Below are 21005 nucleotides of genomic sequence, written 5' to 3' on the forward strand. Positions count from 1 at the left end.
ATACCCAGGGGACACTGTGGTCTGGTCACTCTGATGGCCAGCGTCTCCTCGGTAGTCATAAAAGAGCCTAAACTGCTGGTGAGCAAGACCTCAAGGAAAACAAAAGGATAAAAGTGGGGTAGATTTTTAAAAGTCGGGAAACATGAGAAATACAAGTACCAGTGTGTGTGCGTGAAGTCAACCCCACCTGTGGCCATAAGGCACACAAGAGCACCCGCCCTTCCATGGTGTCCCAGTCTGTTTAGGACTTTAAAGGCCGGCTGCTGGCACAAAAGGACCTTCCCACCGCGCCCAGTCACTCCAACACGCAGTGCACCTGCCCGTCTTTCATAAACATCAGCTGAAACAGCTGCAGTTTTCCTGATGGCCATTTTGAAGGCTGCATATCAGATGCCTCAAATCACGGCTTTCAATGAGTCTCCAGAGCAGGGAAGAAATAGCAGGAGAGCGTAAGAGCCATACTCTCGGAGTGTGTACTCACAACCCCAAGAGAAATTTAACTTTCATAATCTCTCTCCCTCCCTTGCACATGGCAGGTGAACCCCAGCCTAGAGGACAGAACCCAGCTCAAGGCGGGATTCCTGGGCATGTGCTAAGCTGGGGTAGGCACAACACCCACTACTGGGTCAGCCAGACAGAACGACTTCCACTGAGCAGGCCAAGGCCAGGCTATGCGCTCTCAGCTTCCACTCTGCCAAGCGGAGGGACTGAGGCCACTCCCCTAGGGCAGGGCAACGACAATGCTCAGGAAGCCCCCAAATGCCCACTGTGGAACATGAGCCACACGATGCAGACCAAGAGGGTAATTTCCCTTTTCCAATCCTACTCCCCTCACCATTTCTCTGCTTGAGGGGCTACCCTGACTTAGCATCTATGAAATTTGTTCAAATGGGGACCTGAATCTCCCCTCTGGGCCTGAGATCCACCTGGCCACTAGGGTTGCTGCTTATCTGGGATAGTACAGGGAGGCCCTGGTGCCCTGATGAAGAGATTCTCCTAACATGAACTCTTGGCTTGTTCTGGAACCTTTCCTGTCCTGGAGATGTAAGAATAATTCATACAGCATCAGAAAGATCCATGAACGCTATGCTCTCTTTCCACAAGTCACTAGACAGTCAGGACAATCAGGGGAGGTCAGCCTGGTCCAAACATGGTCCCCTATCACACGACAGAATCCCAACAAACATAAATTGGATGGATGGATGGATGGTGAACGGATGGAATGGTGAATGGATGAATGGAAGAACAGATGGATGGAATGGTGAATGGATGGATGGATAGGTGAATGGATGGAATGGTGAATGGATGGATGGGAGAACAGATGGATGGAATGGTGAATGGATGGATAACTGGATGAGTAAGTAAATGAATAAATGAACAAATGAATGAAAGTTGGAAGGATGGTTTCACAGAGCATTCAGCCCTGAGAGCCCATTCTCTGGGTGTGAGACTCACCTGAGCCATCGGGAATAGACCTTACAAACGTAGGCAACATCTTGACTGTGGCTGTTGGATTAAAATCCCGGGAGAGGCCATTCTTCATCTCCTTTTTGAAACGATTCATGATATCTAACAGAGTTTCATCAGAGAGCCGCATGGCATAGAGATACTTGTCAATCTAGAGGAAGGATGAGAAGAAAAGAAAGTGAGGCCAAGGGTGAGGGAAGTCGTTTCAGCTCCAGTCTGGTTGGAGGAGGACAGGGATGGCAGGGTGAGGTACCCATCTGCTGCTGCTACTGCTAAGTCGCTTCAGTTGTGTCCAACTCTGTGCGAGCCCATAGATGGCAGCCAACCAGGCTCCTCTGTCCCTGGGATTCTCCAGGCAAGAACACTAGAGTGAGAGGTACCCATCTAAGATCATACAGATCCATGGGCCCTGGAGCACACATGCTGATCCATCCTTGAGCTGCCATCAACCATGCTGCCCAGAGCAGGTTTGCAAATGCTCTGAGCCCTGGTCCCTCTCCTGTAAAATGAACGAGACACCTCCAAGGTCCCTACCAACCCTCAAATATTACATGGAAACTGTCCTTTGATCCCCAAGCACATGCCAGAGGCACATTAAGCCTCCATGTGACTCCTTCCCTCTGGCTCATCCTCACATGGATGGCAGTGCCCCAGAACAAGGGCTCCAAAGCCATCACCTGGGGCTCAAATCCCAGCTCCATCGCTTAACAGCTGTGTGAATTTCCAGTTTCCTCAACTGAAAAACTGAGATGATAAACAGAACCTCCTTCACGGAATGTTACAAGATCAAAGGAGACAGAGAAGCCCTTGGAACACAGAGAAGTGCTCAATAAACATCAGCAATTTCTTACTAGGCTCGTGAGGCAGTGGTGCTGGTGGGTTTCCTTGGGCATGACTTCTAGGTGAAAGGAAATGGCTAGTGAAGGGCCGGAGCCCTTCAGGACAAGCCGCTTCAGGCCCAGGGCACAGAGACCTTAACCTCACTATCCCGAAAAGGTCTGGAAGAGCCCAAGTTCCCATGCCTGTGTGCCAGAGCCCATGTGCCCACTCTTCCAGATCAGACCACCCCTGACTCAACCAGGACCAAACCAACCTGCCCCTCTTCCTGGGCTACCTGCTCTCCTCCAGGATCCCAGGATCCCAACCTTAGGCCTCCTTGTCATCATTTGTTTTTCTTTCTTCATAGTACCTTCCCAAAGACTCTCCCCAAAAGTATTAACTGGGCGCCTACTACATGTCTGGCTCTGGGTTAGACACCTGTCCTCATGGAGTTCACTGGAAGTCTCTCTGTCTCCTGGCTTATTCTTTCTGCCACGTCCTGCTTTAGGAAGCCCTGATAACCAAGTGCCTGGATTCCTGACTCCTGACCCATTCACTGCAATGGTTTTCAGTCTTCAATTTCTCTCCCTTTCTAACCTATCTTCTATACCATGACCACATTTTGCCTTTTGCGGGGCGGGAGGCAGGGGGCTTGTCCAGGATATTTCACTTTCTTAAACTGGGACCCTGATCACTTCACTCCCCTGCTCAAAACCTTGCAATGTCTCCCATGTCCAAGGCCCCTACACTCTGCAGGTGCAGCTCTGGGCTCTCTGACCTCCATCCAAACCTCTCCTGCCATTCCTGGGAAGTGCCTGGGCTCTCCTGTCAAACCACCCTTCCTTCTCTTCCCACTCAAATCTCACCTCCCCTACAAGGTTCAGTCAAATGTCACTTCCTCCAGCAGACGTCTGAGACCCTCAGGGTACAGATAATGACTCCCTCAGCACTTATCTCTCCACATGGTCCAGCCTGGCTCACTGCCTGCTACACCTGTCATGGGGACAGTGTCTGCTCCATTCACCTTGACCTCCCAGTGACTCACAGGAGCCTCACACATAGCAAGCTCCCGGTCGATGAAGAGGCTGATTTATGACTCAATGAGGCTGCTGAAAAGGCCTTTGATGCTGATTGGCTTCTGAGAATGGGATCTCATGCTTACATTTCAGGGTGGCTGGAAACACTCGACTCAAGGACACAGAGTAATTTCTGCATATCTTGCTCTCAGGCAGCCTTCTTGCTCTGGATTCCCGCCTCCTGCTGCTCCCAGCCCTGCCTGTCTGTCTCACAGACAAGGCAGGAGTCCTCCAGCGTCCTCTGCGGCCTGTGCCCTGCCCCCACCCCCATCTCTTCCACCACAACCACCTTTTCCTTTCCCCTTCGTAATGAAGAGAAGGGCAATCAGAGACCGCTGAGAGCTGGAATAGAAATGGCCAGGACACAGCCCCAGGAGACGTGCTCTGTTCTACCCCCAAGGCTGGCAGCGCCCATCGGCAGCTCTTGCTGCAAGTCACGGCGACCACGAGCTGGTCGGAAGAAGCAGTCGCTCATGCGTGAGCCACAGAAGCGCACGGTGGGCGGAGGGGGTGGGGCCAGCTACTGAGTGCAAGAGCGCATCAGGGCACAAGCGAGAGCAAAGGCCAAGGACGAGGCAGGTAGGGTGGTCTGTGTGATGATGGAGCGCACAGTGCAAGAATGGAGCAGCTGGAAAGGTTGTCAGGAGCAAAGGCGTGCGGGGCCTGATGAGACAGGTGGACAAATTCACTCTAAAGGTGACTCGACTGAGTATTCAACAGTGAGATGTGTCTCGGAAAGATCAAGCTGTGTGCTGCGAAGGGGATGCGTGAGCAGGAGCAGAGAAGAGACAGTCACGGCGCTCCTCTGGCATCTGGACGTGTTTTCCCTACCACACTCCTCACCCTCCTTACGTTCATCTGTCTACTGACACGCCTGTCTCCTCTGATAACTCATGAGTTTCCCAGGGAAAGGAAACATGTCGAGTAGACCTTTGGAACTACCCGGTTGCCTGGAACAAAGGAGGAATTCAACGAATGCTGGGTGCAAGAATACTTTATATCAGGGTTTATAGTATATCAAGTGCTTTTGTATCCAATATGTCATTTTATCTTCAAAATAACCCTCTCAGGGGGACATTCTTAATCCCCATTTTCCAGCTGTAGAAATTGAGGCTTCAAGAAGCTAAGTGGAACCTACCACCGCTCCCACCCCTTGGGGAAGGCCAGTCCCCTCTACTGTGCAGGCATCAAGGCCAAGCAAAACTGCTGAGACTTTCTAGCTGGTCAGGGAGAAACTTCTAGAAAGAGCAGGGCTCCACAGCCAGCCTGCCTCCTGACTCAAGGTGCAGCTCAGCACAGGGACAGTGATCCCAGAAGCCCGATGTTTTAGGACAGCCCATCAAAGCCAAATAGAGCCAAGAAGCTCACACAGGAAAGCAGGCTAGGGAAACAGATGTCAGACAACCTGGCCCTCAAGTGTTGAAGGAAGAAGGGCTTTCCCTCTCTGGTTCATGTTCATGAATCATCACATGGTACAACTCCTCTCAGCAGAGATGTGGAAATCGGGGCCAGAAAAAGGGTACGGCACAGGGCAGGGCTGGAACTGACTCTGAAGCCCCTAGGATCTCAGGTGGCACCTTCCTGGTCCTTAGAAGCTCAGGAGGGGCCTTTGAACCCGAGGCTGGACTGCAGTACCCCCCACCCTCCCCCAGGCAGGCACCTGGTGCAGGGCTCAGCAGACTCGCATCATACGGACTGTGGCCCTTTTAGCAGCCCAGGAAGCACTGGAGCCACATCAAGAGACACTTGCAGGATGCTCCGTGGGAACCAGAGTGCCCAGAAGCTCACCAAACAAGGGGCCTCTTTCCTCTTGTTCATCAGATGAGCCCTGCCTGGCAGCTGGCTGGGCTGCCCTCTGTCCCACCTGGGAAAGAAGCTGGGAATGGGCAGTGGGTGGAGGGAGGTAGAAAGGAAGGGGGTTCTCCTGTTTGCTCCAGAGCTCTGCAAGAACCCCAGGGCAAGAGCTGTTTTTCTTATAGAAGGTGGGCCCAGAAGCCCAGGAGGGGAAAATGAGAGAGGCAGGGCTGGAGAAGGGCAACTTCTGGCTTTGGGAGATTTGGCCAAAGTTGTGGTCCTCTCAGTTTTTCTATTTCTGCCCCCTCTCCAAACAGCTTCAGATCTTTTCCTCCCCACTCTCTCTCCCTACCTCTCATATTTCCACAGTCTTTCCTCTTTCCTTAGGATACCGCCTCCAAACTCTGCTGCTCTGGCCAAACGCTGGTGTCCAACGCATCCCACACATGCCTTAAACTCCTAGCCCTACATTTTGGTGACAGGAAGGCACAGCACCTCTTCTGGTGGCTTCAAGCTGCAAGCCATCTATCATAGGCTGTCTATCACAGACACAGACAGAGGCTCCCAGGAGTCTGTGATAGGAATTCCTTGGGCTCTGGAGAGCTCACGTTCACACTTGGTGTCTGACATGAGCACGCAGGACTCGGTCAGACTGGGAAGGAGATGGGGGCAGGGGTGCCAAGGTCCCAGACACCACACGCTGCGCTGGATCCCGCAGACTCAGCTCAGAGGCAGGGGGGGACATCAGAAGAGAACACAGCTTCACCAAGCACCGCAGAGCCACTCAGCCAGCAGAAGTACCCAGTGGCCCCACACTGGTCTAAACTCAAAAGTATCTGTGCCCGAAGCCACCTCCTGCTCCCAAACATGCATTTAAAAAAAAAACAATTCAAGACTGGACATGCCCAAGTGAATAGGCCAATTGTGGCAGGAGGCACCGTAACTACTGGTGATTCGGGCACTCTGACCCCTCATGGCAAGGGGCACAGCCATGGAAAATTTTTCACTCCCTCTCTCAGCAGAGCAACAGATGTGCCTGAAGTGGCTCAGCACCGGCCTGTGAAGTGAACGTCCCAAGTGAGGTGTTTTACTCACAGAGGAAACTGGGGAACAGGCAGTGAAGGGTTAAGAAGGACTCTTGCTTAAGGGCAGAGCAGAGATTTCAACATCAGATGCACTTCTCTTTCTTAAGGGGACTGACTCAGGAAAGAATGGGTCCAGGGTGATAAATATTACTTTAATGAGCGCTCATGTTTGCAGAGGACTCTGCCATTTACACACATGACTTTCACATATTATCCCATCTGGATGTCATAGAAAGGGAAGAAACAAGCTTGTGGATGTCAGGTGCCTGGCATGAAGTGGGGGTTCAGTGTGTTGGTTCCCTTTCTCCCAGCACAATACAGCAGTGAAGCAGGCAGGAAAGATATCATTATCTCCATTTTATAGCTGAGGAAATGGAGACCCATGACTCACACACAGTCACGTGGTTTATAAGTGGCAGCTGGACCTAGACTCCAGGTCTTCCAAACCCCTCTCTGGGAGCTCCTCCTTATGGATTTCTGTTCTTTCTCACATGTGGGAAGCACCCAGGGCTGTGGATGAAGAGAACCGAGTTCCATACCTGCCATTTATTAGCTGTGTGACTTTGGACAAGTTACTTAATCTCTCTGATTCTTGTTTTCCTCTTTCAAATGGGAATAATAATATTTTTGCTTCCCAGGTGGCATGGTGGTAAAGAATCCACCTGCCAAGGCAGGAGACATAAGAGACACAGGTTCGATCCCTGGGTCTGGAAGATCCCCTGCATTAGGAAATGGCAACCCACTCTGGTATTTTTGCCTGGAAAATTCCATGGACAGAGGAACATGGCAGGCTACAGTCCATGGGATTGCAGAGTCGGACGCGGCTGAGCACACATGCAATACTTTCGCCTCAGAAAGCTACTGGGAGAATTTTAATAATGTGTCAAAAACTCTTCCCATCCTTCCACTGAAATGACCAAAAGGGAATCCATCTCTCTCACTCACCTGTCTAGCTCATAATCACATGCCGCTAATTCCTTTTACCTAAATATCTAGAGAAATGCATTGATTACCAGATATTACTAACCCATCTTGTAAAAAAGAAAACGAAAGGCAGGTGGTCATTTGCCTGAAACAATAGCAAATGAAAGATTCTCACAAAAGTCCTCTGAAACTTTTGGGTTGTTTTATTCTTTTCTAACAGTAAGTTATATATACTTACTATTAAAGAACACAAACAAGGCATAAAAGTACTAATAAAAAGTCTGAGTTCTTCCCTCAGTCTCCCCAGAGAAGTCCTTGCTAATACAGCTTTATGTTCTAGGGCAGCTTTCCTACTTAAACATCCATGCGTACAGAGCTTGGTTTTTTTATATTTTGTTACAAAAATGGAACCATATTACAAACAGTTTCTCCCTTGAAACCTTAACTCCATTCCTGTTTCTCCTGGGAACTTTCTCTAAGACACACTAACAGCCAACTTAGATTTTAAGAAACTGCCTGGCTCGAGGATATGGCATGGACTGAGCACTGTAGACACCTAGGTCGGACTCCAGCTTTGCCGTTTTGCAGGCACCTCAGTCTTTCCATCTATAATGTGGCTGTGTTCACCTGACTTTGACCTACAAAGGCCTTCTACTTTGCACGGCGCTTTCATGTGCTGATCCTTAAGCTATCCTGTCCAGAGAAGCAGGGCAGGTGCCATCACATCCAATGCCCTTAGGAAAAATCAGAGTCGAGAGGTTATTCAACTGGCCACGGTGACCACCTGGTGACTCAGACCGTAAAGAATCTGCCTGTAATGCAGGAGACCTGGGTTCGATCCCTGGGTCGGGAAGATCCCCTGGAGAAGGGAATGGCTACCCACTCAGTATTCTTGCCTGGAGAATTCCACGGACAGAGGAGCCTGGAGGGCTACAGTCCATGGGGTCACAAAGAATCGGATATGACTGAGCGACGAACACTTTCGAGGTGATCAATGGTCAGCGAGAAAGCTGGAGTGGACACCAAGTTCCTGGTTCTGTGCTCCTTCCTCGGTACCCTTCTTGCTCAGCCCAGGGCGAACCCAGCCCCAGGGTCAGAGAGCAGGGAGATGTGGGAAAATGGTGGCATTAATGCCACCACTCCATCCACTACAGAAGCAGTATACAGGCTCCCTTGCCTGACAAAAGCACACCCTGCAGCCTGGTTATTCTGGAGGCCTCATTCACCCCCCAGCAGCCACCAGCGATCTGAATTGCTCATTTCACTTTCCCTTTCACACCATCCTGGGAAGGATGCTCAAAGACCATAGTAAACCCAAAGGTCCTGGCCTAACGGCACCCTCCGCCATGGTGGGTACCATCCCAAGCCCCTCTCTGGCAGGTCCAACCCCCTTCCTGCCTGCCCAGCCCCACCTCACCAATGAGGGCGGTGGCCCAGGAAACCCACCTTTCTATCCTACTTCTGGCAGCTAGTCCCTGAGCAGGCAGGGCACTGGCCACAAAGACAGACATTTTGGACGCCCCGAGTTCCCTACCAGAATCACCCATCCGGGGCACCCTCCTGCCTTCTGCCCCACTGATGGTCCTTCCTGACAGATCCGCTTCCACTTGACTGGCTTGGCCCGTCAGTGCCACTCAACACCCCGCTCCTTTCTCCACGCGCACTCCTCCAAAGGGCCAGGTGATCCGCCCGCCCAGCACCAGCTGCCGCTCTTCTCAGCATCCCCTTGGCCCTTGTGCTCAGTGTGGAGGAAGCAACCTGCCTGGGGACAGCGGCAGTGAGTCTTCCCCGGGGCACCGCAGCAACATGTGCACGGTGTGTGCCTCCCGCCAGACCGGGAGTGCCAGGGGTGCAGGGGCCACACTTCCAGGCTGGTGTCCCCACCCCCTCAGGTGGCTTCTCAGCTAGGCTGAGTGGCTGCTCTCCTGGGTGAACAGAAGCCTCCAGTGACACCTAACCCAGGAGGTCATCTCAGAAGGGTTTGCTAGCTCAGATAGAGCAGGAGTCCTCTTCCCTGAATGACACAGGCCTTCTCCAGCCCCAGCCCCTTACTTCAGCCTCACGGTGACTTGTGTGGATCCAACAGCCCCTCTGTGAGGGAGGGACTGCTCCAGGCGCTCTCCAATCCCCCTACCCCTCACAACATCTGCACCCTGGGGTCCAGGGGGGACACAAAAGCTCTACAGATGATCAGGGGTCTCCACTATTCAAGGTGACCAGAGGCTGCTGAATACCTGAGAGAGGAAACGTGTTTGGGAAAATAAATTACATTTTAGAGGCTTCTGAGACAGAGCTGTGTGTGCAAACATCCCCAAGCCATCAGGGTCCCTTTGGCAGGTTTAAACACTGTCCTCAGAGGCTCCCTTTCTCAGGCCCTTTCCAAGGTTCAGATACAGCTCTGGGTCCTTTGTACTTCTGAATGGTTAGTTCCATTTCAGTGGGCATGGACTGAGCATTTATTAAGCACCATGTACTATTCATACAACACTTCTGTTTAATCACAACAAATCAGGAGGAAAATGGGATCCCCATTCTTGATGAGGAAACTGAGGTTCTGGGAACCGAGATAACAGTAAGTGGCACTGGAGCCCCTGCTGAACACTTCAACCTGCCCTGATCTAAGCAGCACACTTGCAGGGTGGGTGTTGTCAGCCTCGTTTTACATGGGAGGAACCTGGGGTCAAGCAGCCAAGGGAAAGGCCCAAACATCCAGCCTCTAGGATATCTAGGGCAGCTCTGGGTTCAGACCCCAACCCAGTGCTCCCCAGACTCCTCTTGCTAGGATGACCGCCAAAGGTCATGCCCGAAGTCCTCCTGGTGACCTTGGCTCCTGCTATGAGGCACTTTCTGCTGGTGAGAGACCAAGCCCTTGCCCAGGATGAGAACACAGCTGTCATACTGAACTAGCTAAAAATAAAGGAGGTACCCAGTCCCTGAAGGTGAACAGAACAGCCCTGGAATGTGGCAGGACAAGAACAACAGGCTTCATTCTGGGCCTTGTGGTCAATGGCTTGGGCTAGAGCCAGGCTCCAGACTCACAGTTTCCAATGTTTCAGGTGCCTCCAGGCAAGGGAAGAGAAGATCCGAAGTATAGACAGCTTTGCTTTCACCATGAGACATCCAGACCCCAGAGTCATGGTTCCAAAGTACTGCAGTGGTGGGGGCAGAACAGTCTGGAAAGCAAAGGATCTCAGGCCTCCTCCAGCTGCACGGATTCCTCCTATAACCCTGGACACATCACTTCCATCTGTGTTTTTCCTATCAGTAAAAGAGCATCATTGAAAACTACCCTCTTGTCACATACAGTGGGCACTGGAGCTCCATGACACCATGGATTCCTCAGAATACAAGATTTCAGAATCCTATGGAGGCCAAGCAGAATGGGACCCAGGATTCCTGCCCAGCTCGGGGGTCTGGCCACCTGCCCTCTGTTATCCAGGAAGCTGCAGGTGCCTACAGGTGTGCTCTGGATGAACAATGATAACATCTGGCATTTATGTAATTCAGGACACTTTCCAAGTGTTTCCATACCCATTCTCTGATTTAATAAATAGGCAGTGAGACACAAATCACCTCATCTGACAGAGAAGGGAACTGAGACCCAAAGGGCTTGATGCCTAACAATACTGCTTCAGCCACAGGGATCCTTAAGAGAGAAAGGATTCCAGCCTCCTGGTTTTACAGATGAGGAAATCGAGCCCCAAGGACCCCAGGAAACTACTGCTTTAAATGCAGAGTGCCTCTGTCCAAACCTCTGAGCCATAAAATTCACTTCTAGCAGAGTGCTTCCAGCAGGAATATAATGCAAGGCACATATGTAATTTAAAATTTTCTAGTACCTACATTTTTTGAAAAGGTGACATTAATTCTAATAACATTTTATTTAACCCAATATATCCAAACTATTATTCCCAGATGTAATTAATGTCTTTTAAATCATTGATGAGCTGTTTATATATCTTCTTTGTCATACAAAGTCTTCAAAACCCTGTATTTTATGTTCAACAGCATATCTCAAACCAGACTTGCCACATTTTAAGTGCTCAATAGCCAAACATGTGGAGAAGGCAATGGCAACCCACTCTAGTGTTCTTGCCTGGAAAATCCCATGGGCGGAGGAGCCTGGTGGGCTGCCGTCTATGGGGTCGCACAGAGTCGGACACGACTGAGCAACTTAGCAGCAGCAGCCACACATGGCTAGTGGCTCTTGTTCTGGACAGCAAGGCTCTAGCACTCCAGCCACATCCCCATCATGGGAGCCTTGAGTGACAATTTCTGCTGGGAGGCCACTGCCATGCACTGCTGTGGAAGCCTCAAGCCCTGGACCACAGTCCTGGATCTGCATGCGCAGTGACAGCCACCCACTAGTGTCAGGCAGACCTGTGCCCTTTCCCAGGTCTTCTGCTCTCTGGCTAACAAAGATCATGTCAATTCCACTTCCTGAGGCTTCCCTGCCCCCACATGTAAGAGGTAGGAAGAAATGCCTACATTCAAGCTTGCCAGAAGGACTCCACTAAATCAAGCATGTAAAAGTATTTTGAAAATGAAACAGAACTTTGCAAATGTGAGGCAGTGTCTTTGTTACAGTGATGGCCTGGCGTCTCCTACTTGATTCATCGCACCCACCCAGGCAGGGTTCTGGAAGGCACTGGGGGACATCAGAGAAATGAGGTCAGCTTGAATAACAAGGCTGCAGGCGAACCCCACGCATCAGTCAATCAAGGAAAGCAGCTGCTTACAGAAGGGCCAGGCAGATGTTGGGAGAGAAAGCTAGATTGATAATGCCTTACAGGGAGCATAGGGAGGTCTTGCAAGGTGAGTGCTGGCCTCCCCAAATGTCCTCTTTTAAATGCAAACAGGATGGAGGGAGGGGGACAAATGGACAAGGGTACAGAGAGAAATTTGAAAACCAGAGAACATCCCTAACGTTCACTGTAAAAGACTTTATTGGGTCAATTTCCTTCCCAGGTGGAAGGAGTTGGTCAACACTGAGCAGCATGGGGGTGGAGGGGTGGGGCGTGGAGAGGTAGGGGGCGGAGGGTGGGGATGGACAGGCACAAACCAGGGTGCTGGTGCTGGGGTGGGGAGGAAGGGGAGACGGGAGTCAGGGGGACTTTGAGGATTCTGTGCCCAGCTCTGCCTTGTCCCCAGCTCTTTCCTCCTTTGAATCTGTTTCCCTCAACAGCAAAACGAGAGTTGGGTGTGTTACAGTAGAAAGAAGACGGGTTTCTGAGTTAGGGGACCTGACGGTGTTTCTGTCTCTATCACTCACGAGCCATGTGGTCAGCAAGTCCCTCCACCACATGGGGCCTCAGTTTTCTCATTTCCTTCCTCAGGGGGACAGAAGCAGGATCTCTTCCACCAATTCCACTTCTACACACATACCCAAGAGAAATGAAAGTATGTCCACACAGGGAAAACTGCTCACAGCCGCATTATCACAACAGCCTCAAGGTGGAAACAACACAAACATCCTGAACTAACAAATGTGTAAACAAAACGTGGGAGATAAGCACACATGAACACTATTCAGCAATAAAAAGAACGAGTACACGTACTTAGGAGTATATACGTATGAATGAACCATGAAAACATGCTAAGCAAAAGAAACCACACACAAAGGTCACATTATTATACAATTCTGTTCATATGAAATGTTCAGAAGAAGTAAATTCATTTAAAAAAGAAATAGATTAGTAGATACCAAGGTGTAGGGAGCAATGGGGAGTGACTGCTTAACAGGTACAGAGTTTCTCCTGGGGTTGATGAAAATGTTCTGCAATGAGACGGTGGTGACAGTTACCCAAGCTCATGAATGTATTAGACGCAACAGACGTGCACTCTTTACAACGTTAAGGTTTGTGGTATGTGAATTATATCTCAATGTTAAAAAAAAGCAGGGGCTCTGCCAGCAGACTGAATGGGTCTGCATGCTGACTCTTCTGTTTATACCTGAGGCTCAGGGTTCTCATCCAAAAGCAGTGATCATAAGAGATCCCCACTAACAGGGGAGCTGGGGGCATGTAATGCCTTCGGTGCAGCAAACAGGACAGGCATCACACGTTGGCTTCGGTTAGTACTGTCACTACTGACGGTTAAATAAAAACCATTTTAGGAAAGACAGGCCCCTAGTAGGCATTCAGTGCAACCTTCCCTCCAAGGTCCCCTCAACGCCTCAGCGCCTGCAAGCCGGTAACAGAGTGGAATTGGATGAACATGATCCGACATTTTCTGCCTCTCACAGGGCTCACAAGATCTGTTGCAAAGGGCTGGGCTGCAGACTCCACATTTCAGTTTCCCTGCCGCGGGGGACACAGCCACCCTCTCCTTTTAGGGAAGACAGTCTGAGAGAGGCTGCCGGCTTTGAGCGTTCTCTAACAGAGAAATGTTTACGGGGCTGATAAGCCAGCCCTGCCCACCCAGATCCACCCAGGAAGAGAGAGGACGCACGGGCAAAAGCACGCTTGTGTGTTTCAACTCCCAGGAAAGTTTACAGGATTCACGCTAGAGCACAGGGGACACAGAGAGCCCTCACAAGCTTGTCTCTGTACCCACCACCCCCACCCCCTCCACATGCACCGTGGAAACAGCCAAGGAGGCGGGCACTGCTCACAGTGAGTTTTCAGCCTCAGTCAGTAACACTCTGGCAGCAACGGCTCCCTTCGTAAGGCAAACTAGGAAATGGCTATTTTTAAACCAAGCTCAAATGCTGTCACGTGCGTGGAAGTGTCTGGGAAGAAACAGTCTGTTTAAAAATTGTCTATTAAAAATCGTAAACGTTTTACTGCACCAAGGGTTGGCTGTGGAACCACAGGAACCTGTACAAAACTTTTTTTTGTTGTTTTTTCTATTTTTCTAAACTTTTCATTTTTATAGGGGTATAGCCAATTAACAATGTTGTGATAGTTTCAGGTGCTCAGCTATACATATACATGTTCTCCCACAAACTCCGCTCCCATCCAGGCTGCCACGTAACACTGAGCAGAGCTCCTTGTGCTATACATAGTAGGTCCTTGCTGGTTGGCCATTTTAAACATAGCAGTGTGTACATGTCCAACCCAAAGTCCCTAGCTATCCCTTCCCCACTTCCTCCCCCTGGCAACCATAAGTTCAGAACCTGTACAAAACTTCTAACTGGAAGCCTGATCACGAAGGCAATCTAGCAAACATCAACCATGGGAAGATACACACACTCTTCTGCCAAGAAATTTCAGCCCTAGAAACACAGCCTAAAGCAACTTCTTTGTGGACAGAAGATCCCTATGGCACTGCAATTTAAATAATCAGAAATTCAAAAGCACACCAAAAGAACTGATAAATTAGTTTAGTGTGTTCACACAATGTAAGAGCATACCACAGTTTAAATTGATGAAAGGGAGGTACACGGATCAACATGGAAGAGTCTTAAATATACAACGGTGAGTTTTTAAAGAAAGCCAGTTGCAGAAAGATACAAACAGAATAACACCATTTACAAAAGGTTCAAGCCATATAAAGTAACAGCACACACTGCTTCATAGATACATGATATGCAGTAAAAAAATATTAAACATGCAGGAAATGATAAACACCAAATTCAGGACAGAGGTCACCTCTGGGAGGAGAAATGAATGGGACTGAAGATGGGCATAGAAACGGTTTCAGTTGTGTCTGTAATAAAATTGCAACTGTGTCTGTTACTTTTCAAGCTATGCAGTGGATACACAAGTGTTTGTTATATTAGCTTCAATGCTTTTTATGCACCTCGAATATTTCACAATAAAAAATTAACTCTTATGTGCTGATTTGGTGGGGGGAGAGAATTAAAATACAGATCCCAAGTTAAATCACTAAAAACAATAGCCCTTTGGAACCCATTCCAGGCTTTCTAAGACCTTGAGAAAGTTACTTATCTCCTCTGGGCCTCCAGCCAGTCCCTGTTTCTAAAAGGGGAATAAAATCTCTGCCTTCTGTCCATACACTCAAGGCAGCAGAATGTGCAGGGAAGGAGCAGTGAGGGGGACGGATAACACTTCCTGCCATGACAACCTCACTGAGGTTTCTGAAAGATCAGATGAAAGCACACACATACCCCTGTGGCTGTCAGTATGTCCTTGTGTATTGTTAGATATAGACAGACATATATACCTACACACCCAATTGGTATCTGATAGGAAATGGCACCCCACTCCAGTACTCTTGCCTGGAAAATCCCATGGACAGAGGAGCCTGGTGGGCTGCAGTCCATGGGTTCACTAAGAGTCGGACACGACTGAGCGACTTCACTCTCACTTTTCACTTTCATGCATTGGAGAAGGAAATGGCAACCCACTCCAGTGCTCTTGCCTGGAGAATCCCAGGGACGGCGGAGCCTGGTGGGCTTCCGTCTATGGGGTTGCACAGAGTCGGACACGACTGAAGCGACTTAGCAGCAGCAGCGGCAGGATTTCCCAGGTGGTGCTAGTGGTAAAGAACCCGCCAGTCAATGCAGGAGACGTTAAGAGACAGGCTTGATCCCTGGGTTGGGAAGATCTCCTGGAGGAGGGCATGGCAACACACTCTAATATTCTTGACTGGAGAATCCCACGGACAGAGGAGCCTGGAGGGCTATGGTTCACAGCGTCACAAAGAGTCGGACACAACTGAAGCGACTTAGCACCCACGCACATGGCACCCAGAAGGTGTTTTAAAAAGAGAACCATTTAAAAAAAGAGAAGGCAAACTACATTTTGGTAACTATCCATTTGACTCACCCTTACAAAGTTTCTAAGTATAACATTCCCATTTGTACATTTAGAGTCTAGCTTTCCCCCTGCCCCGCCCCCTACAGCCCATGTGTAGTCTTAGCTCCCTGACCAGGGATCAAACCAGGGCCCTTGGCAGTGAAAGTATGCAGTACTAATCAAAGGACTGTCAGGGAGTTCCCTAGCGCCTGACTTTAAGCAGCTCCTAGGCTAGTGACTTCCCACCCAAAGATCTGACTATGGCCCCAAGAGCTCTCAAAGCATTCTATGCTTTGCACTTATCATAAGATAGCAGATAATTATTCATACTCTATGAGAAAACAGGGACTATTTTGTCCAGGTTTATAGTCATCACTCCAGCCTAGTATAGTACTCTGCACATAATAAAGGACTCAAACATTTTCTGAAGAAATGATCGTGCTCAAATCAATTAAGCAGGTGCCAGCGGTCTAGCCAGGACTACTTCCTGGGCGCAGAGGTGTATGCTGGCCTCTCCAGCATCTCCCCTAGGACCTCCTCAGGCATGTTCAGAGCTGACTCCAGTGGCTAATTCTACCAGGCAGGAACCCCTGACTGCAGGCACACAGTCCTTCTAGGAGAAAGCTGCCCATGCTTTCTCCAGAAAACAGGAGTGTGGGAGGACTGCATGGCATGGCCAGATGTGAAAGTCCCTCATACCCACCCGCACTCCCAGTTTATTCCCTCAAGACAATCCCAAACTGTGAAACCAAAGGAAGTGTTGGGGATTTTCTGGGTAGAGAACTCCACGGAACTTCCAAAGGGTAGAGGGGACAGGGGCTGTGTAACGAAGATTCCCCAGGGAGTGAGGCTCTTCCTGAGTATTTGCATAACACCAGATCAAAAGGTGCCTGTGATGGTTTCCTATCATTTCTGTCTCACTCCCCGCACCCCACCCCCAATCAATAAGGAAACAGGCATTTTTTAAATGCTTGCTTTTGCCACTGGGACACAGGGGCCCCAGGGAACTAGAACTCGGTAGCCCTGTAACTGCTAAGCATACTCTCCTCTGTCTTCACGAACCAAGTACTCGAGGACTTTGGACAAATCACACTTGTTGCTCACCTGCTTATGGAGATTCCATCAGATCATGGGGATCCCTCCTAGGGAAAATCCACGGGCATTTGTTCACCATTCTGACATCCCTGGAGGAAAGAAGTCTAGCCTTTCTTTAGAGGCCAAGTTCTAACCTTGCGGGGCCCATCTTCCTTTTCTGAAGGAATACAGCACTATGTAGTCCTTCACCTTTCTTCAGGCTCTTAATGGCTAACCCAACTGGAGGAAGCAGGCGAGAGAAGAGGCATGTGAAAAGCTGCTTGGAGGTCAAAAGACACAGGCTCTAGCTGCAGAATTAACAGGTGGCTAGAATTCTGATGAATGGAATGCACACGAGCATCCTTTTCCTCCCAAAAGCAATAGAAGAGTAAAAGGGATATCTGTGTTTTGTACTCTTGTACTTCAGTCTAATGCCAGGGCACCCTTTTCACTGCACCCCATCATCTAACACTATGCATACACAGTCTGGAAAATGGTGATCCATGCTGGGAAGCCAGATGCTTGGCGCATTTCAACACAGGATGTATTTATGAGGTTGAATTACTGATGTCCCATAAGCAATGGGGAGAGAAAAGATACCCTTTCATGATCACTTTTGTATCCCAAGCAATCCCATAAACCTTTGCTGGCACCATCCCCATGTTCCCCTTCCCCACCCCCAAGATAGAGGGCAAGGAGATGGATGAAGATTAGTGGGGGCTGCCAGAGCTGTCTCCAGTGCTCCAGAGGCCACCTAGGGCTGGAGGGCTGAATCATCATGGCTTGTCTTCACTGGGTCCTCATCGGGTTGCAAGTAGGGCCCAGTTCCGCAGGAAGAACAGGGCTTGGAGTCCTGCCAGTGGAGGGCTTACCCTGGATCCCTATGGTAAGTGGTCTCTAATAATCCGGAGTCTCAGGAGAACAGACTCAGTCTCTCAGGATCTGCACAAGTAGGGGCTGGGAAAACTGACTAGGCTATCAGAACAAGTGCCCACTCTGTGTTCAGGAGGCCCAGGAAGCTTCCTGAGGATCACACACACAATGGAAGAGCCACAGAGCCCATCATGAAGGTCCCTCTGGCAGGAATCCACATCCTCTCCCCATAGAAAGCAGCCTGAGAACTCCTCCGTGAGATGCAAGAATGCCAGCTTACTTTTAAGACTCTCCTTGACCAATAATATTATTTGGTGGAAGCTTTGGCCTCAAGACCCTCCTCCAGCAAGGTTCTGAGGCCAGAGGAAGGCAGAGAAGGAATTTCAGAATGCCAGTCTCAGAGGAGGAGGGATTTGAGGATCAAGTGATTCAGAAATCACACAGTTAGATGTGTACAGGAGCCTGGTGGATAGACTGTGAGTCAGGCCACCACAAGGAGTGGAGGGCTCTGGCTACACTAGAAACTGCCCACATGATAAAATGGGTCCCACCAAGGCAGTCCAAACCTCAACTCAACTTGGCCCCTGGCAGCCACAGATGATGGTGGGTGTGGATGCTGGAGGCTTACAAGGTTATCTGGGTCCCCACCTTGGTGATCGGCCGTCTTGAGCTACAGAGGGCACCACGTGCAGGGAGAGGACAGTGAACCCATCTATGTCTTCAACTCCCCACTGTGAAATGGGAAGAACATCAATGATACACAACACCACTGCAGACAACTGGTGAAATGTACACGTTGGCATGCACAGCTCCCAGAGCTCAGTGGCCAGGAGGCTGCAGGGTGCTCCTCGGGAGTGGAGTCCCATGGTTTCACAGCTCCAGTCACTGCCACTTGTAGCCATGAGGGACCCTGGCTGGTTCCCAGGCCTGTCTCCTAACTACTCAACTCTGGTCCCTACTGGGCGCAGGATCCAAGATCCAAGCAGCATCCTCCATCATTTCTGTCTCAGCACCTCCCCCTAAGCTGACTTCAAGGAGGAGCCTCGGTCAAGTTCCTAGTGGAGAGAGGCAGAAACATGGGTCACACCCTGGCTTTCCCCCTAACTCCTCGGGTGACCTTGATGAGGTGACCTCACTACCCTCAGCAGGCCTGTTTCCTCTTGTGCCAGAGTGATTAGGAAGAGAAGAGCATTGAACTTCCGGTGGCTACAGCTCTGTGGCTCCTGCCTCTCACCTGTAGGTAGCGCTCCCTTGTTGGAACTCCAAAGTCAGGTTGACTTTGCTCTCCAGCCCGCTTTATCCCAGCAATAATGTCACTCACTTTGGGTGTGGGTCAGGAGCATCTGCCAGGCTCGGCAATGATAAAATGGGCGTCTTTCCCTACAGTTTAGGCTGTTTCTTAAAAACTTGGTGCCAAAGCTGGTAGAAGGGAGAGATACACCTTTCACACCTGCCAGCTGACAGTTTGTTATGTTAGAAGTCAGGGAAGGGAGAGGTGTCCTTGTGCAAGAACACACACGCCACAAGCATACAAGTCAAGACCTCCATCCGACTCAAAAGAGCAGTCTCTTATTTGAGCTCCCTTGGGCTGGTGGGAAATTACAGCTTAAGAGAGCGGTCACGTAGAGCGATTAAAAAAAAATTCCATTCAGACGTACCGCTCCAGACCTGAGGCCTATGAGCAAAGTTTCCGGTGGCCTCTGCGCCCCTCCCCGTTTCAGGAAACCATGCGGGTCGTTCGGTCCTCAGATTAAGGGAGCAGCCGCAATAGCTGGGAGAGCTTGGGGTGACAGTTTTCCCGGACCCCTGACGCCCTCCGCCAGGAACCCCAAATATGGGATGCCTGGCCTCCAGCCAGCACCCCCGCCTGCCGCGCACTCACTCCCCAGCATCTCTGTGATCACTCCGCCCACGGCGCTAGGACCGTACCAAACAGGCCCTACGGACCAGCCCACCAGTCCCCACATGGCCACCTCCCCGCATGGCCCGGGGGCCCATTTGACTTCCACAGCCCGTTTCAAGGACACTGCAGCAGGCGGCCCAGTCTCGAGGGTCTTTCCTCAACACATACACAGACGGCCCCAGGAAGAATCGAAAGGCGAAGACTTCCCCACCGCCCGACAATCCAACCAATGCTGGCCTGAGGGAGGCTGGGCGCGGGAGGATGGAGGCGGCTGCGGCGGCGAGCGGATGCCGGAATGCAAGGCTGCGGGCAGAGCGCCGGGCGGCGGCAGCGGCCCCGGCTCACCTTTTTGACTTGGTCATCCTTCAGTTCGGTGAAGTAATAAGCTAGGAGCTGCGCGGCGATCATGCTGGCGGTCGGGGGCTCGGGGCGACAGGCGGGCGGCCGGCGTCTGTCCTCCGCAGCCCGGGCGAACAGTGGTCCTCTGGCGGCTGCTCCGCGGCTCCTCCTCCTCCTCCCGCGGCTCCTCCCCCACGACCCGGAGCGCGGCGCCGGCTCACGCGCTCCCCGTCTGCGCGCTCCCGTCCGCGCGAGGGTGACAGTCGCCAGCCGGCCCACCTCCTCGGCGCCCATTGGCTGCCGCGCGCCTCGGCTGCGCCGGGCGGCGGCGGGCGGGCCAGGACCTGGGGGGCGCGGTGGCCGCTCCTCCCAGCGTCTGAAAGAGGGCGGGCGACGCTGCGAAATCCCCCACGGCCAGGCATCTCCCGGCACGTCCCCCACGTAGGGAGCCGGCGCAGGGGCGGGAGGTTTTGTCGCGCGCGCACCGCCACGCGTGGCGGCGCCCTGCTTGGGCGGGGCGCAGGCGGGGAGGCGGCATCGCCCGGCCCGGCTGGCTGGGGAACTGGGCAGGCGGGGGGCGGGGACGCAGTCCCCCTTCTCGGAAATTAGGGTTAGCCCCTGTTAGTTCCAAGGAAGGGGAGACGCCCTAAGGGGACTCGAAGAAGTCGCCTTGAAAAGCGAGCGGGGCCTGTGGCGGCGAATGCGAGAGGCTTGGGGGGCTTGGCGGTCCTCGCCCTGGGGCCCCACGCCTGCCAGCTCTCGCGGGCCCAAGGGGCCGAGCGCGGAGCCCCACCTAGGTCCTCACCGACGGGGCATCACCCCACTCCACCCTGGCCCGCCCGTGCTGCAGCGCCTCCAGGCCTGATCCTCCGGCTGGAGGATTTGTATTGCTAAACCAAGAGCGACGCCCCACAGCGTCCGTCCCTGAGTCACCGGTTCTTTGAGCCGT

At 51.4% G+C, this 21005-nt stretch overlaps 1 protein-coding gene across 3 annotated transcripts in view; it reads right to left on the bottom strand.

Annotated features, from left to right (window-relative positions):
• The window catches only part of HK1 (hexokinase 1), a 72053-nt gene extending 51869 nt beyond the window's left edge, over positions 1-20184 (bottom strand). For 2 of the 3 annotated variants that reach the window (XM_068982367.1, XM_068982369.1), the window contains exons 1-2: positions 20063-20184; positions 1456-1618 (exon numbers count right to left, since the gene is read on the bottom strand). In XM_068982367.1, coding sequence (XP_068838468.1) covers positions 1456-1618; positions 20063-20125 — 226 coding nt within the window. In that variant the 5' untranslated portion in view covers positions 20126-20184. The remainder of the gene's footprint in view (positions 1-1455; positions 1619-20062) is intronic. The other variant, XM_068982370.1, reaches the window with a different exon arrangement.
• Positions 20185-21005: the final 821 nt, after the last annotated feature.

The sequence above is a fragment of the Capricornis sumatraensis genome, chromosome 10 (assembly GCF_032405125.1).
Source record: "Capricornis sumatraensis isolate serow.1 chromosome 10, serow.2, whole genome shotgun sequence".
Taxonomy (NCBI): domain Eukaryota; kingdom Metazoa; phylum Chordata; class Mammalia; order Artiodactyla; family Bovidae; genus Capricornis; species Capricornis sumatraensis.